At 46.6% G+C, this 17785-nt stretch overlaps 2 protein-coding genes across 3 annotated transcripts in view; both read right to left on the bottom strand.

Annotated features, from left to right (window-relative positions):
- Window positions 1–1670: 1670 nt before the first annotated feature.
- LOC112230865 (polyubiquitin-B) lies at window positions 1671–3723 on the bottom strand. The gene is made up of 2 exons (XM_042311561.1): window positions 3594–3723; window positions 1671–2743 (listed from the first exon to the last, which is right to left on the bottom strand). The coding sequence occupies exon 2, from the start codon at window positions 2734–2736 to the stop codon at window positions 1819–1821; it is 918 nt and encodes a 305-aa protein (XP_042167495.1). The 5' UTR covers window positions 2737–2743; window positions 3594–3723; the 3' UTR covers window positions 1671–1818.
- A 7403-nt stretch (window positions 3724–11126) lies between these two features.
- LOC112230863 (seizure 6-like protein) overlaps window positions 11127–17785 on the bottom strand; it is a 52932-nt gene continuing 46273 nt past the window's right edge. For both annotated transcript variants that reach the window (XM_024397196.2, XM_024397197.2), the window contains exons 11-17: window positions 17311–17505; window positions 16993–17184; window positions 14807–15001; window positions 14433–14468; window positions 12602–12716; window positions 12047–12152; window positions 11127–11917 (exon numbers count right to left, since the gene is read on the bottom strand). In XM_024397196.2, the coding sequence (XP_024252964.2) occupies window positions 11888–11917; window positions 12047–12152; window positions 12602–12716; window positions 14433–14468; window positions 14807–15001; window positions 16993–17184; window positions 17311–17505 (869 nt within the window). In that variant the 3' untranslated portion in view covers window positions 11127–11887. The remainder of the gene's footprint in view (window positions 11918–12046; window positions 12153–12601; window positions 12717–14432; window positions 14469–14806; window positions 15002–16992; window positions 17185–17310; window positions 17506–17785) is intronic.

Below are 17785 nucleotides of genomic sequence, written 5' to 3'. Positions count from 1 at the left end.
TAACAGACTAAATGCGTCCTTCTCCGCTGTTTTGACTGATGGAGTCGTAGGACCCCTCAATACCAAAACCTCCCTGGTCTACAACAAAAGTCACCACCAACATTTGCACAGCCTACATACCAAACACAGGTAATGAATAAACTGACCAGTGACCAAATTAATCTACACACTGAATCTAGCTACAGTTAACATTAGTCAGTGTCTATGAGATGGACTGTGCTCACTTCTCCTTGCTTCTCTTCAGATGCAGGTATCTTCACAGCACGAGTAAGTCTAATACTTCAGGTTCACTGCCAGGGATTACAGATCTCCATAATGGATGGGTGTTTACCTATACCACAATGACCATTTTACCTGGAATAGGGAACAAAACAATGGTAGTGAAAATGATATATATATAACTAATGCATTGTCTCTATGGCTGGAGGAAGGTGACATGGTCTACATGCATCTCCCCTCAGTCCAGTGGCATCCTGCTCTTCCTAATGCAAGGGGCTTTCTGAGGTGAGCATTTCTGGGGTTAAAGCCCTCATGTCTACTGGACTTAATGAACATCTACAGCTCTGGACAAAATTAAGAGCCCACCTCAAAATGATCAGTTTCTCTGATTTTATTATTTATAGGTATGTTTGGGTAAAATGAAAAATGTTTAGTTCTATCAACTGACATTTCTCCCAAATAAAAATGTGATTTAGAGCATTTATTTGCAGAAAATTACAACTGGTAAAAATGACAGTGTTGTCAGACCTTAAATAATGCAAAGAAAATAAGTTCATATTCATTTTTAAACAATGGTTTAATTTAGGAAGAGTTCAGAAATCAAGATTTGGTGGTATAACCATGATTTTCAATCACAGCTTCATGTGTCTTGGCATGTTCTCCACCAGTCTCACAATGTTGGGTGACTAGGTAACTCCTGGGCGCAAAAATTCAAGCAGCCTGGGTTTGTTGGGGAACATTGTCAGAGCAGAAGCAAGCAAGTTCCTCCAGGATAACAGCATACCTGGCTTGATTCATGAGTCCGCCACAAAAACAAATCCTGATTCCAGCCTGGCTGAAGCACTCCCAGACCAACACGGATCCTCCACAATTTCACTGTGAATTGTCAGTAGTTTAAACAAAAATGTTCTGTTAAACCAGAAAATGTATTTTGCAGTGGTCTCTTAATTTTCCTAGAGCTGCATATAAGCAGTAAGAATTACTTTTAATCTACTGACAAATTACCTTAATGGTAGATTCAATCTGCAGTGAGTTTCAGCTTGGTCTACAGGGGCATCTTGTAGTATGAATGACATTTTACTGTAGGCACTGAATAGCTATTGTACTGTGAAAACATATTTCCAGGTTTAATGTAAACTAATCTTACATTTTTGAATGACTGTACAAGTAGTAGTTCTAAGGTGTCAATTACCTCCATAGGTATTTACAGACATTGACTGCAATGCCTTATGTATATCCATTACACTGTGACCAGCCCATCTATTTACAATTAAGTACCTCCAACTTTGCCACAGAACTTCAGAAGTTGAAATGAGTTATTGAATATAGTACTGAACTCACACCTCTAAAAGCACGAGGAATTTCATTAGGTTTAACATTGAAACATAACCCAAAATATAACTTCCATCAAGGCTTTGTACTTCAAATATTTCACTTCAAAGACAATGATATCAGGAATGCTTGAACTTTATTGAAATTTAAAGGAATGAAGAGCTGGGATGAGAGGTTAGGGGAGAGGGGAAAGTAAGTCAGAGGGTGGGATTGGAGATTAAGATGGGGGTTAAGATGAGACATCGTTAAGAGCAGAGGAGAAGCTGCTTAGTTGCCACCACGAAGACGCAGGACCAGGTGAAGAGTGGACTCCTTCTGGATGTTGTAGTCAGAGAGCGTGCGACCATCTTCCAGCTGCTTACCGGCGAAGATCAAGCGCTGCTGGTCTGGGGGGATGCCCTCTTTGTCCTGGATCTTGGCCTTGACGTTCTCGATGGTGTCACTGGGCTCGACCTCCAGGGTGATGGTCTTGCCGGTAAGGGTCTTCACGAAGATTTGCATACCTCCCCTCAGACGGAGCACAAGATGGAGGGTGGACTCCTTCTGGATGTTGTAGTCGGAGAGAGTGCGACCATCTTCCAGCTGCTTACCGGCGAAGATCAAGCGCTGCTGGTCTGGGGGGATGCCCTCTTTGTCCTGGATCTTGGCCTTGACGTTCTCGATGGTGTCACTGGGCTCGACCTCCAGGGTGATGGTCTTGCCGGTAAGGGTCTTCACGAAGATTTGCATACCTCCCCTCAGACGGAGCACAAGATGGAGGGTGGACTCCTTCTGGATGTTGTAGTCGGAGAGAGTGCGACCATCTTCCAGCTGCTTACCGGCGAAGATCAAGCGCTGCTGGTCTGGGGGGATGCCCTCCTTGTCCTGGATCTTGGCCTTGACGTTCTCGATGGTGTCACTGGGCTCGACCTCCAGGGTGATGGTCTTGCCGGTAAGGGTCTTCACGAAGATTTGCATTCCTCCCCTCAGACGGAGCACAAGATGGAGGGTGGACTCCTTCTGGATGTTGTAGTCGGAGAGAGTGCGACCATCTTCCAGCTGCTTACCGGCGAAGATCAAGCGCTGCTGATCTGGGGGGATGCCCTCCTTGTCCTGGATCTTGGCCTTGACGTTCTCAATGGTGTCACTGGGCTCGACCTCCAGGGTGATGGTCTTGCCGGTAAGTGTCTTCACAAAGATCTGCATCTTGACACTAAGGAAGATAAATAAATACATTAGAATAAACTGCTACCAAGACTAAAAGCCATTTCTGATTCAAATTAAACAGGCTATACATGATTCAAACTGTAGGTGTCAATCTAGTGTTCATATCAATTTAATGAGGGAATTTCTAAATAGGGCAGCGCAGAGCCTCCCATTGGGGGCAGTACTCGGCTGACGTTGACATCAGCAGGCTCCAGGTGCCACCATTTTAGAACCATCTTGGGTTGTCACTTAACACGCCACATAGCCCTAAACCCCGCCTATTTCTAAAATGTATTTTATAATCGTATAGTCCAAGTACGGACAAACATTTGGAAATTCTATGGAGCAGCCATTTCATTTTTTCGTCGACACGTATTTAACCTTCTCCTGTTAACAAATTAAGTTTTCATAATACTAACATCAGGCCTGACTGAAATTAAGTACATAATTTAATGCCCGTTCAGCCAAATAAGAGATTTTAGCAAGTTGGGTTTAGTTCACGAGCTGTGTTTCACATTTAGTCACCACTTGAATGGCGGCTCAAATAAACGTTAGCCATTTAGCTAAGTCGAATAAAGGTGAAGGCTATCAATAGTAAATAATCATACTGTTACACACCTTTTTTAGCTAGTCAAGTTAACACCATACAGTGAGTTATATTTCTACTTAAACAAGCTAGTTGCAGTAGCTAACGTAAACTAGAAAATTAGCTGGTCTGACTGGCTAACGTCGACGTATGCTTGTACAAACACAAATCGAATGGAAAAGCACTAAGTTCGAAAAATACATCAAGCTGAATTAAATGTCTGAGAAATGTTTAGTCATTCGTGCTTATTTTTGGATAATACCCTACTTACAGGAAAAAAATGAGCCACCGGTGTTCTTGAATATTCTAGTCTCTGTCTCTGTCTTCAGGAAACGACTGTTCTCGCAAACAAAGGGCTGTGGTATTTATACCTTACAGTCACGTATCCTTCCGCCGTTACACCCATATCGAACTATAAACTGCGGATTCGATAAATATCCGTTATCATATGGATTATTTTGGATGAAGGGACAAAATCTACGACATACCACAGTAACCACGTTTTATATCAAAGTTATTTTTTTTAACTCGAAGTATCTGTGTAAGAATGGACGGTCGGATAAAAGAAGTCGATCGTTGGCGGAGATAGAAATTAGCAAAAATAGTGATTCGTCGTTCTCTAGCAACAAGCTGTTCAGTCAACACGAAACTAGTCGGCCTCGGACAGTATCAACCTTGCCAGCTAACTAGTCAAATCGGTATATGCGTTGGCTATGTCAGTAAAGTCTCAAACTTTACCATTTTGAGTAAGCATAGTTTTGATACATTTACAAGCATCAACATATTAGGAGCTCTCCCAGAGAACAGTTTTTTGGTGCATAGAATACTGTATTGCTCAATTTCATGCAACACAGATGTGGACTGTTTATTTCAGGGCATCAAAGTGATTTTTATAGAAATTGCATTAACAGCATGGATCAACATTTTCATTCTACACAAACAGGAAAGGCCTTTTCCCTCCAATCCAGACTCCTTCCTAAGCTCTACCAGCAGATCTGGCACTTATTCAGATCTATGAGGTCTAGAGAACAAACACGGGCCTCCCTTTTGACTTCAGCCTGACTGTGCTGAGTCAGCAGACTTTTGGTTGATGTTGTTGTCTTTCCTGAGAGAGGTCATACTGACCATTGTTCCAGGCGCTGACACTTTCTATCTGTCTTTCTATTCATGGACGTCTAAATAAGGTAGTGGACAGAACCAACGTTGATTCGTTCTGTAGTAGAAACAGTCAATCAACAGTAATCTAGACATTGAGGATTGGTGGCTCTTCTGCTAGACTAACCAGGGCCGTCCTTTCATATGTAGGCCTGTTACAGGAGTTTTAAAGTCTCCCCCTTGATCGAAACTCATCAGAGAGAGGACATGAGATTTACATCAGCAAAACCATGTGTGTGTGTGTGACCTTACCCTCTGTGTGTTGTTGAGGACCTGTGGGTCAGGCTTTCCATAGCTAGGTGGCTTGGCTCTGGGGTGGCAGCCTTGTGTCAATGGCTCTGGGATGGCAGCCTTGTGTCAATGGCTCTGGGATGGCAGCCTTGTGTCAATGGCATCCATGTCTGCCACTAAGTCTGGGGGGATGTGACCTGCCCACCGAGTCATAGCCTTCACGTTCACTGGCCTCATCACCTGGTCTGTGGACCACTCCGTGCTGCACACACACACGCACACACACGCACACACACACACACACACACACACACACACACACACACACACACACACACACACACACACACACACACACACACACACACACACACACACACACACACACACACACACACACACACACACACACACACACATCATGCAGTTTACATGCATACTAACCCTAACCCTAATTGTAACCCTAAACCTAACCCCTAAGCTTAAGATAGCCTTAGAATTTTCCTTGTTCTACTATCCTTGTGATGAATTTGGGGGATTTTAGGTCCACACAAGGATTAAAGGACCGCCCCCACACACACACCTTAGTGCATTGTGCCACGTGGCCTGTGTGGCTGGGCTCCACTTGGCCAGGCAGGTCCTTGTAGCTAGAGAGGTCAAATCCACCGGTGTCTTGTGGTGTCTGTCACTCTTGTGGTGTCTGTTACTCTTGTGGTGTCTGTTACTCTTGTGGTGTCTGTTACTCTTGTGGTGTCTGTCACTCTTGTGGTGTCTGTCACTCTTGTGGTGTCTGTTACTCTTGTGGTGTCTGTTACTCTTGTGGTGTCTGTTACTCTTGTGGTGTCTGTCACTCTTGTGGTGTCTGTCACTCTTGTGGTGTCTGTTACTCTTGTGGTGTCTGTTACTCTTGTGGTGTCTGTTACTCTTGTGGTGTCTGTCACTCTTGTGGTGTCTGTCACTCTTGTGGTGTCTGTTACTCTTGTGGTGTCTGTTACTCTTGTGGTGTCTGTTACTCTTGTGGTGTCTGTTACTCTTGTGGTGTCTGTTACTCTTGTGGTGTCTGTTACTCTTGTGGTGTCTGTCACTCTTGTGGTGTCTGTTACTCTTGTGGTGTCTGTTACTCTTGTGGTGTCTGTTACTCTTGTGGTGTCTGTTACTCTTGTGGTGTCTGTTACTCTTGTGGTGTCTGTTACTCTTGTGGTGTCTGTTACTCTTGTGGTGCCTGTTACTCTTGTGGTGTCTGTCACTCTTGTGGTGTCTGTTACTCTTGTGGTGTCTGTTACTCTTGTGGTGTCTGTTACTCTTGTGGTGTCTGTTACTCTTGTGGTGTCTGTTACTCTTGTGGTGTCTGTTACTCTTGTGGTGTCTGTCACTCTTGTGGTGTCTGTTACTCTTGTGGTGTCTGTTACTCTTGTGGTGTCTGTTACTCTTGTGGTGTCTGTTACTCTTGTGGTGTCTGTTACTCTTGTGGTGTCTGTTACTCTTGTGGTGTCTGTTACTCTTGTGGTGCCTGTTACTCTTGTGGTGTCTGTCACTCTTGTGGTGTCTGTTACTCTTGTGGTGTCTGTTACTCTTGTGGTGTCTGTTACTCTTGTGGTGTCTGTTACTCTTGTGGTGTCTGTCACTCTTGTGGTGTCTGTCACTCTTGTGGTGTCTGTTACTCTTGTGGTGTCTGTTACTCTTGTGGTGTCTGTTACTCTTGTGGTGTCTGTTACTCTTGTGGTGTCTGTTACTCTTGTGGTGTCTGTTACTCTTGTGGTGTCTGTCAGTCTTGTGGTGTCTGTTACTCTTGTGGTGTCTGTCACTCTTGTGGTGTCTGTTACTCTTGTGGTGTCTGTAACTCTTGTGGTGTCTGTTACTCTTGTGGTGTCTGTCAGTCTTGTGGTGTCTGTTACTCTTGTGGTGTCTGTTACTCTTGTGGTGTCTGTCAGTCTTGTGGTGTCTGTTACTCTTGTGGTGTCTGTCACTCTTGTGGTGTCTGTTACTCTTGTGGTGTCTGTTACTCTTGTGGTGTCTGTTACTCTTGTGGTGTCTGTCAGTCTTGTGGTGTCTGTTACTCTTGTGGTGTCTGTTACTCTTGTGGTGTCTGTCAGTCTTGTGGTGTCTGTTACTCTTGTGGTGTCTGTCACTCTTGTGGTGTCTGTCAGTCTTGTGGTGTCTGTTACTCTTGTGGTGTCTGTCAGTCTTGTGGTGTCTGTTACTCTTGTGGTGTCTGTCACTCTTGTGGTGTCTGTTACTCTTGTGGTGTCTGTTACTCTTGTGGTGTCTGTTACTCTTGTGGTGTCTGTCAGTCTTGTGGTGTCTGTTGCTCTTGTGGTGTCTGTCAGTCTTGTGGTGTCTGTTACTCTTGTGGTGTCTGTCACTCTTGTGGTGTCTGTTACTCTTGTGGTGTCTGTTACTCTTGTGGTGTCTGTTACTCTTGTGGTGTCTGTCAGTCTTGTGGTGTCTGTTACTCTTGTGGTGTCTGTCACTCTTGTGGTGTCTGTTACTCTTGTGGTGTCTGTTACTCTTGTGGTGTCTCTCAGTCTTGTGGTGTCTGTTACTCTTGTGGTGTCTTGTGGTTGTCTGTTACTCTTGTGGTGTCTTGTGGTTGTCTGTATGGCTGATATGGGTCAGCATGGGATCACAGCAGTGTTTGTAGTGACAGAGGCTTTTTGGTTCAGTAAGGTCAGCGTATATATTTGTCTTCTGGACGGAGGTAGGTGTATCTGTGTAGCAAAGTACATCAGGCCTACTTGGGGAAGAGCTAAGCGAGATACTGAGCGTTCTTCAGAGTGAAAGGGTCTTTATTGCAGAGTACAGGAGCTGGCCCCCTGTGTCAAACTATGATATCAAGAAGGAAGGCAGTGACCACTCGGTCCAGGACCTTGGTGCTGTCCCCCTCCTCCTCATTAGCCCAACCTCAGACCCAGCAGTCTGGCTACTACCCTTGTCTCCTCTCCACACCACACAGTGGGGTGGGCACCCAGCACGGCTCTACACATGGTGGGAAATAAGACATAGATCAAAATGACAGAGTACAGAGGTAAATAAATATATAGGGGATTATAATAATACAAGTACGTGGGTAAGTACAAGTAAATAAATACTCTCCCCCTCCTCTCTTTTGATGTACCTCATCACGGTGGCTTCCTGGTGTGAGGCACCCCTCCCACAAACACCAGAAGAGCATCAGCACTGACCCTCCACCTGCCCTGGACCGGCACGGTCACAGATCTACCACCACCCTGGAATGGCCGCCGGCAGGGCAGACAGAAAACGCCGGAACTGGGTCAGGGTATAGAGTCCACCCAAGATCAGGACCCCTGTTAATCCCATCCGTGCTGACACACGCATCACCGATGGAGATGGTGGTGCTTGGTCATGGTCTCTTGGTCACAAGTAGTAGGCCGCCTGTGTTTGCGCTGCTTTTTTTTTAACGAGGTCTTTCTTGTAAAAGAGATGTTTTAGTTTCAGTGAGACTAACCTTGGTGAAGTGTACAGAGAGAGGTACTTTCTGGAATAGAGGGAGGGAAACAAGACAGAGGGAGATTTTACGTCTCATATTCATACAGAAACAAACTGTCTCTCTTCTGTCAACACTGCAGAACACAAGTGTTTATCTGCAACGAAACCATTATGGCAGGTCCCTCCGAGTGTCCACTTCCCTCTCCTCGTAGCATAGATGGAAAAGTTTTGTTTAAATGTCTGCAAATATTGTCACACCCTGAACTTAGTTCCTTTTTTATGTCTCTATTTTGGTTTGGTCGGGGCGTGAGTTGGGGTGGGCATTCTATGTTGCGTTTGGACTGGTATGGTTCCCAATCAGAGGCAGCTGTCTATCGTCGTCTCTGATTGAGAACCATACTTAGGTAGCCTTTTCCCACCTGGTGTTTGTGGGTAGTTTCCTGTTTTCACCTTTCAGGACTGTTTCGATTTTCATTTCTTACAGTCACTTTGTTATTTTGTATTTTCATGTTCTGTGATAATAAATAATCATGGACACTTACCACGCTGCATTTTGGTCTGATCCTTCCTACTCCTCATCCGATGAAGACGAAGATCGTTACAAATATAAAAGACAATGGTAATGCAGCAAATTCAAACAAGCCTCTCGTCCTGACTCTGTGTTGCATTAGAGTTGATCCTATATTATTATTATTCATCAAGTCAGTGCCTATGAAACGCAAAATTCACACGGTCTTATCAGGCATTCTAGAACCTTCACTGTTACTCCACTGATCAAGGTCAGAATCAGAAATTATATGCAGCTCGACAAACCAACTGAGTGATACCAACGAGCAAGAAAAAAGGTAATGGAGGAAAAGAAAGTCGACAACATGCTATAAAACATTGACATGAGAGACATGTTTGCCCCGCCTTAACGGACGCAAGAGGAAGTGTTTGCCCCGCCTTAACGGACGCAAGAGGAAGTGTTTGCCCCGCCTTAACGGACTCAAGAGGAAGTGTTTGCCCCGCCTTAACGGACGCAAGAGGAAGTGTTTGCCCCGCCTTAACGGACGCAAGAGGAAGTGTTTGCCCCGCCTTAACGGACTCAAGAGGAAGTGTTTGCCCCGCCTTAACGGACTCAAGAGGAAGTGTTTGCCCCGCCTTAACGGACTCAAGAGGAAGTGTTTGCCCCGCCTTAACGGACGCAAGAGGAAGTGTTTGCCCCGCCTTAACGGACGCAAGAGGAAGTGTTTGCCCCGCCTTAACGGACTCAAGAGGAAGTGTTTGCCCGCCTTAACGGACTCAAGAGGAAGTGTTTGCCCCGCCTTAACGGACTCAAGAGGAAGTGTTTGCCCCGCCTTAACGGACTCAAGAGGAAGTGTTTGCCCCGCCTTAACGGACGCAAGAGGAAGTGTTTGCCCCGCCTTAACGGACTCAAGAGGAAGTGTTTGCCCCGCCTTAACGGACGCAAGAGGAAGTGTTTGCCCCGCCTTCACGGACTCAAGAGGAAGTGTTTGCCCCGCCTTAACGGACTCAAGAGGAAGTGTTTGCCCCGCCTTAACGGACTCAAGAGGAAGTGTTTGCCCCGCCTTAACGGACGCAAGAGGAAGTGTTTGCCCCGCCTTAACGGACGCAAGAGGAAGTGTTTGCCCCGCCTTAACGGACTCAAGAGGAAGTGTTTGCCCCGCCTTAACGGACGCAAGAGGAAGTGTTTGCCCCGCCTTAACGGACTCAAGAGGAAGTGTTTGCCCCGCCTTAACGGACGCAAGAGGAAGTGTTTGCCCCGCCTTAACGGACGCAAGAGGAAGTGTTTGCCCCGCCTTAACGGATGCAAGAGGAAGTGTTTGCCCCGCCTTAACGGACGCAAGAGGAAGTGTTTGCCCCGCCTTAACGGACGCAAGAGGAAGTGTTTGCCCCGCCTTAACGGACGCAAGAGGAAGTGTTTGCCCCGCCTTAACGGATGCAAGAGGAAGTGTTTGCCCCGCCTTAACGGACGCAAGAGGAAGTTGAACTGTGTTTGAACTACTTTGACGGTGAAGACTGGCGCGGAACAGAGAGACTTAAAGGACAGAGGTAGAGTGGTTAGAGAAGAGAGGAGCGGTTGAAGCCTTTTTCAGGACTGATTTCTCTGACCCACTTGGCCTTATCCTGTTTTATATGTACACTATAGGACAGAAGTCACTGTGGCAACTTCCATATTGATTTAAATGTATTTGAAAGAAAATCTCCCCTGACCCAACATTAAAAACACATACAGTATCTCATATACTTGCTCCACTGTTCTGAGGCTGAGGGCATGTTTTTTTGTTGTTGACGCTCGAGCATCTTGTCGACTTTCTGTTGCACGAGTCAGTCAAGCCTGCCTTTACATCCCGAGGGCTTTGTATGTCTCTGACATCCTCTCTATTCAGCTGTTTTGTTGGGTAATTACACATTACACCTCACAGACAGACAAACACACACAGTTGTTTTCACAACTGTTAAGTGTTTAGTACCTGCTTTCGCAAAAGTAACTTTTCATTTGTGAATAGCAGCAATATTCATTGAAACAGAAAGGAACTTTGTTCTTGAGGCTGTTGTGTACTGAGGGGGAGCAAAGCTGATAGGTCAGAAAGTAAACCAGTTCCAACAGCTGTCACCTCTGGTGTGTGAGAGGTTGTGGTATAGGATCTCCACACAAGAACGTGACATAACACAGCTCCTAGTCTCCTTCCTGTGCCATGAAGTGACTGGAAGTGCACACAAAAAGAGTCCAGAGTGTGGAATGGGTCCATTTCTTTTACCTACCATACTGTGTTCTTGAAGGAAAGGAGACTAGGAGCTGTGAAGGAGTATTGAGACACAGCCTGTGTGTGCGTGCGTGGATATACTGTTCCATTAGCAGGACAACACTGCACAGTGTCAGAGGAGAGAATGTTAACTTCTTCATATTCCCTGTTCTGCCCGGTGACAAAGGGAGGGACACTCAAATAAATAACTGACAACAAAGACAAGTGCGTGTGTTTTATTTTAATAAAAAGATTCCATTTATTTAGGGAAGTCAGTAGCATGGTACGTCTTCTCTTTTTGTATTCTCAAAATGAAAATGTACATTCATTAATCCGCATAAAACGTCACATATACATCAAAATAAATACATCTTATGGTGGCCTCTTCTGGTGTTGTTATGGGTTGGTTGAGATTGTACAGGTCAGTTACTACGGTAAAACCAGTACTATAAACGGGTCTAAAACCAGGCCTTAGAAATGACTGCAGGCAGGAAGATGGGGCACAACCAGGAAGAGATAATGACCTCACGTCCTGTGAGGTCACTTCCTTCTATCTTTCACTCCTCTTTCTCACCCCCCTTCTCTCCCTCACCTCTCTCCCCCTCTCTCTCCTTCACATATTCCCTCCCTGTCTCTGTATTTGTTCTCTAATGGTAGACACATGAGTAAATGGACAACTTGTCACAAGTGCTTCAGTCTCTTAATCCCCCCAAAATCCTGCAGCCCCCTTTCACAGTATCTCCTATCCTCCCCTTTCTCTTCTCCCCCATTGCCTCTCCGACTCATCTTCCCTCTCTCTCATTCCTCTCTCTGTGATTGGAGGACAGGGTCACGGGGGTCATGGGATCATGGGGGAAGACTGTAGTCAGTCTGTATTTACATAACTTCCACCTGGGCCAGTCTAAGGAAGAGGAGGAAGGGTAGGGGGATGGGTTGGTGGGGTGGATGCTTCATTTTGGGTTTCCAACAGTGGAGATGGTCCTCATATTGATACCTCATATTCACGGTTGTCCTGAGAGAGAGGGAAGAAAGAGAGAGAAATGTTAAAGACCAGTAGTAAGGACCCTCCTGTCTCATACAATGACTATGTTCTAGTGTGTGTTTTCAGCACGTGTGTGTGTTTGTGCGTGTTCTTCCTCACCCCTCCTGTCTCGTAGAGTGGGTTGTCAAACTCGCTCTCCACGGTGATCTGACTGTAAGGGTGTGGGTAGATGAGCGGCAGCCGCAGGTTGGAGTGGTAGCGACACCTGGTGGCCAAGAGAAGAACAGCATGGTGTCAGGAATCTAAAAACACCCAGAACCTTCAGGACACCACCACTGTTTCCATGAGCAGAGAGAGAGAGAGAGAGAGTATGACATCACATCTCATTCATTTGAGTCTATACATTGAGGTGAAACATTCAGCACGTGGCAGATAGAATTGTGGCATGTAGAGCAGCTGACATGATAATATCATATGACAGAGAATAATATCTGTTCTACACAATACATTCCTATCTGAATGTTCTGTAACGTTGCAGCCTGCTGTTATTCAACCATGTCTAATAGGAAGGTAGCCAGGGCAGTTTGTGTTTATTCAATCGTCATAGAGTTTCCATATGACCGTGGACAATATAGCTTTTAAACCGAGTTGAATACAGAATATTCAGCTATATTCAAATGTGCAATGTTGAGGTGAGAGGGCGTGTGGTCTAACCGTGTGATGTAGACATAGGCTCCTCCCAACAGCACGGAGAGCAGAAGTACAAGGATGAAGATGGCCAATGCCATGTTGCCACCGTCCAGACCTGACCCGGCTGCTGCCTCAACAACTGGAGGAGATGGGGGAGATAGACGGATAGAGGAAAGGAGAGGGGAGGGAAGAGGAGCGCAGGGGGGGGATTAAAAAAAATACTCAAATAAATGAGAAATAGACATGGTGTCTTCAATGAAAAGGTCAAAACAACAGATAAGCATCACAAAAGGAAAGAAATATGAAAGTGAGTCCAACACGCATCGGCAATTAATACAACACACAGGTAGTTAGGGAAAAGAGTGCATCGCCATCATTGACATCTGAGTCATTTAGCAGATGCTCTCATCTACAGCGACTTACAGTTCGTGCATTCATCTTACGATACTGCAGCTAGGTGGGACAACCACATATCACAGGCATAGTAAGTACACTTTTCCTCAATAAAATAGTTATCAGCGAAAGGGGGGTCGAGTGCAAGTGTTGGTTCTTTAAATATATATTTTTCTGTATCCCAGATAATTAAGAGACATACAAAGATCTGGTAAAAAACATTTGATTGACAGCCCACTGGGCACAGATGTAATATTCAACGTCTGTTCCACGTCGGTTCAACATCATTTCATTGAAATGACGTAGAAACAACGTTGATTCAACCAGTGTGTGCCCAGTGGGAGACATGCAGACAAGAACACGGACAGACAAAAACAGAGACAGACAGACAGGCTCACAGACAGAGAGAGAGAGAGACAGACAAAAACAGAGACAGACAGGCAGGCTCACAGACAGAGAGAGAGAGAGACAGACAAAAACAGAGACAGACAGGCAGGCTCACGGACAGAGAGAGAGAGAGACAGACAAAAACAGAGACAGACAGGCAGGCTCACAGACAGAGAGACAGACAAAAACAGAGACAGACAGGCAGGCTCACAGACAAGAGACAGACAAAAACAGAGACAGACAGGCAGGCTCACAGAGAGAGAGAGAGAGACAGACAAAAACAGAGACAGACAGACAGGCTCACAGACAGAGAGAGACAGACAAAAACAGAGACAGACAGGCAGGCTCACAGACAGAGAGAGAGAGAGACAGACAAAAACAGAGACAGACAGGCAGGCTCACAGACAGAGAGAGAGAGAGAGAGAGAGACAGACAAAAACAGAAACAGACAGGCAGGCTCACAGACAGAGAGAGACAGACAAAAACAGAGACAGACAGGCAGGCTCACAGACAGAGAGAGAGAGAGACAGACAAAAACAGAGACAGACAGGCAGGCTCACAGAGAGAGAGAGAGAGAGACAGACAAAAACAGAGACAGACAGACAGGCTACAGACAGAGAGAGACAGACAAAAACAGAGACAGACAGGCAGGCTCACAGACAGAGAGAGAGAGAGACAGACAAAAACAGAGACAGACAGGCAGGCTCACAGACAGAGAGAGAGAGAGAGAGAGAGACAGACAAAAACAGAGACAGACAGGCAGGCTCACAGACAGAGAGAGAGAGAGAGACAGACAAAAACAGAGACAGACAGGCAGGCTCAGAGAGAGAGAGAGAGAGACAGACAAAAACAGAGACAGACAGACAGGCTCACAGACAGAGAGAGACAGACAAAAACAGAGACAGACAGGCAGGCTCACAGACAGAGAGAGAGAGAGACAGACAAAAACAGAGACAGACAGGCAGGCTCACAGACAGAGAGAGAGAGAGAGAGAGAGAGACAGACAAAAACAGAAACAGACAGGCAGGCTCACAGACAGAGAGAGACAGACAAAAACAGAGACAGACAGACTCACCTTCCAAAGCATGGTTGCCAAAGCAGTCATGGTTGGCTGCAAGACATCAGACATTCTCTCAGACATTGACAGGGTAGATAAAGTATATCATACTGGTGGCAGGTACAGTATTTCTAGGGCTGTCTAGAGACCATACATTTTTTTATATAGTTGCACTACTTCTGACCACAGCCCAGCAGTCTTATACAACTACAGAGAGTGGAGGAACTACAAATATGGCTGCCGAGAGCTGTATCATGCACAGGGACATTATCATTACTTAAACAAGCACCATTCACATGTAGCATGTCTATGTGGAAAGTCATGGTGAGGAATGTTCCATTCCATGCAGGTCTGCGGGGGTGGCGTGTGGGTGCTTGGCGGCTGGGCCTCACCCCTGCACAGTGGCAGTGGTCCGCTCCAAAACGACGGGTTCCCCAGGATACACTTAATGGCGACCTCACCGATGAGCTCGAAGCCTTGGTAACAGATGAAGGTGAGCGACTCGCTGGGCAGGTAGAGGCGCTTGGACAGGATCTGGTATCCGTTGTCAGGGAGACCAGGGTTCTCACAGGAAACAGATTCCTCCGCTGGAGCGAGGGACGGAGAAAGAGATAGAAAGTGTGCACGTGCGCGCGCGAGAGAGAAAGGGGTCAACAATAACCTGCTCAACATTTATCGAGCCCTTGACCAGTTGAATCAATGCTAGAAGTGAAATAGCTCAATTACGTGGAACAGCATGGGGTACTGGAGGTAGAGGGCTGGAGAACTGGTTCTAAGGAGGTGTGAGTCACACAGTCCGACAGATAAGGAGGGTAGGGTGTTTGATTGACAGCTTCTCCTCCTGGTCTGACAGCCTCAAGCCGAGCTGCTATGACTAATGGGTAACCTCCGCCCCTCTTCCAGGTGGCAAGGGCCTGATCTGCATACCGCATTAGCATATTAAACGGCTCACACACACGCACGCACGCGTGCAGCTGCGCACCCCCACGCACCCCCACGCACATTCACATAGACACACATTAACAACCATGAGAATGCAGAGAGGAGGAGGAGGTTGTCATACACACACACACACACACACACTCATACACACTTTAATAACCATGAACATACACGCTGGGAGCGGTGTCAGCAGGACAAAGAGAGAGACAGCCCCCGTCGAGTCGTCTCTGCCAGAGATCAAGTGTTCATCCCAGATTACCTCTGCAACATCAAACGCTATTAAAATAAGCCTCTGGTCTACAGAGAGAGAGAGAGAGAGAGAGAGAGAGAGAGAACTGCACTGTACTGTACTGTTCAGGTTTAATATACAGTGACTGACTGTTGACATGCAGCCTCACGTCCCGGAAAAACACACTAGGGGAGAGTGGGGTAAGCAGAGCCCCCCACTAGGGGAGAGTGGGGTAAGCAGAGCCCCCCACTAGGGGAGAGTGGGGTAAGCAGAGCCCCCCACTAGGGGAGAGTGGGGTAAGCAGAGCCCCCACTAGGGGAGAGTGGGGTAAGCAGAGCCCCCCACTAGGGGAGAGTGGGGTAAGCAGAGCCCCCACTAGGGGAGAGTGGGGTAAGCAGAGCCCCCACTAGGGGAGAGTGGGGTAAGCAGAGCCCCCACTAGGGGAGAGTGGGGTAAGCAGAGCCCCCACTAGGGGAGAGTGGGGTAAGCAGAGCCCCCCACTAGGGGAGAGTGGGGTAAGCAGAGCCCCCCACTAGGGGAGAGTGGGGTAAGCAGAGCCCCCCACTAGGGGAGAGTGGGGTAAGCAGAGCCCCCCACTAGGGGAGAGTGGGGTAGGCAGAGCCCCCCTTTTTCTTTAAACATTCAGCATCACTCCGTCAAGGGAAATATAGTATTCTGTCTAACAAAGATATCTACTTATACTTCAGGATGTTGTATATCCCTGGAATTCATATAAACATGACAGTTTTGAAGACATAGCTTGTCCAGAAATAAAGTGGTCTCTTGGCACAACCTACCCTGGGTATGGGGTAAGTTGAGCCACCCAGAAGTTTCTGTACTGAATGAAATACTACCTCGATCCTTGTTTCTCAAAAAGGGGATTTAGCACAATAGCAATCGCTTTTTTGTATTTGAATCATCTTTTAACACACTTAACATGAGCCAGGCCCTGTTGTTACCTCATATCCCAGCGATAATGCCTTGCGATAATGCCTTACTCAACTTGCCATTGGCAGTATTTACCTCATGGCCGTTGGCTCAACTTTGCCCAAGGCAAACATTTCAACTATATTAGCCTACACAGCTACAAGGATCCACTTTCACGCTAGGGTAAGGACCTCATGTTGAAGCTTACAGAGACCCCAACTGATGTATAAAACAATCTTACAATGATCTACTTTGGTTTATATACAACCATCATTAAACCTCTTACACAATAAATCCTTTTTTGGACCGAACTTGCTTTCCACTTTGTCCATGTGGTTCCTTCCTTCACTTCCTTTGGTCAAATGATACATTTTGTGTAGGGTTTCCTAGGATCTAAGGTGGCTCAACTCAACCCCACTCCAACTGTAGCACAAACTCATCCATTCACTTACGCACGCATGCATACACACAGCTACTCACAGACACAGTGGGGTAGTTTGGACGTCCAGACAGGGGTGCCAGGCTCTCGTCCGTAGCAGGTGAGTGTGGCACCGCCCTGCAGGATGAAGCCGGGGTAGCAGCTGTACTGGATGGTGGTCCCCACCAGGAGTTTCGGGTCGGACAGTGACCTGGTAGAGTGTTCCACGTGACCCGGATCTGAACAATACATTACTGAAGAGAGGGAAGGGGGGAGGGAGAGAGAGAGAGAAGAGAATGGGTGTCAGAGTGGGGTTTGCACTAGGCTCTCAATCACACACACACACACACACCCTCCCCCAACCACCCTAGCTAACTCACTCTTCTCGCAGAAGGGGGGCTGTGTGCTCCAGGTGAGGTCTAGCTGACAGGTAAGAGTCTCTCGTCCAACCAGGTCGTAGCCTGGGTCACACTGGTAGGTAATGCGAGCGCCCCGCACCAGGGCAGTATGGGACGTGGTCTTCCAGCCATTCTGGATCTCCGGCAGGTCCGGACACGAGTCGTTACGGGAGACCTCTGTGGAGACACACAAACAAACATTTAGAGATGCTTATTGTGATTTACACAAATTCATTCTCACACAAAATAACAAAGGAGAAGGGTTGCAGATGTATTTCTGCAGGCATGTCCTTCTACATTTCTGGTGAAAGAAGTGTATACAAGTGCGGGTGTGTACAGTGTCCACATAGAATGATCGAGTGTGCATATTCTAATGCGATCGCATGTTTGTGTTTCCTCGTGTGAACGTGGAGAGCATTCCAAATAATTGCGTGTGTGTGTGTGTGTGTGTGTTTAT

Source organism: Oncorhynchus tshawytscha, linkage group LG33 (assembly GCF_018296145.1).
Source record: "Oncorhynchus tshawytscha isolate Ot180627B linkage group LG33, Otsh_v2.0, whole genome shotgun sequence".
NCBI classification, from domain to species: Eukaryota; Metazoa; Chordata; class Actinopteri; order Salmoniformes; family Salmonidae; genus Oncorhynchus; species Oncorhynchus tshawytscha.
The sequence above is the reverse complement of the archived record's forward strand: the minus strand, read 5'-3'. Positions and strand labels throughout refer to the sequence as shown.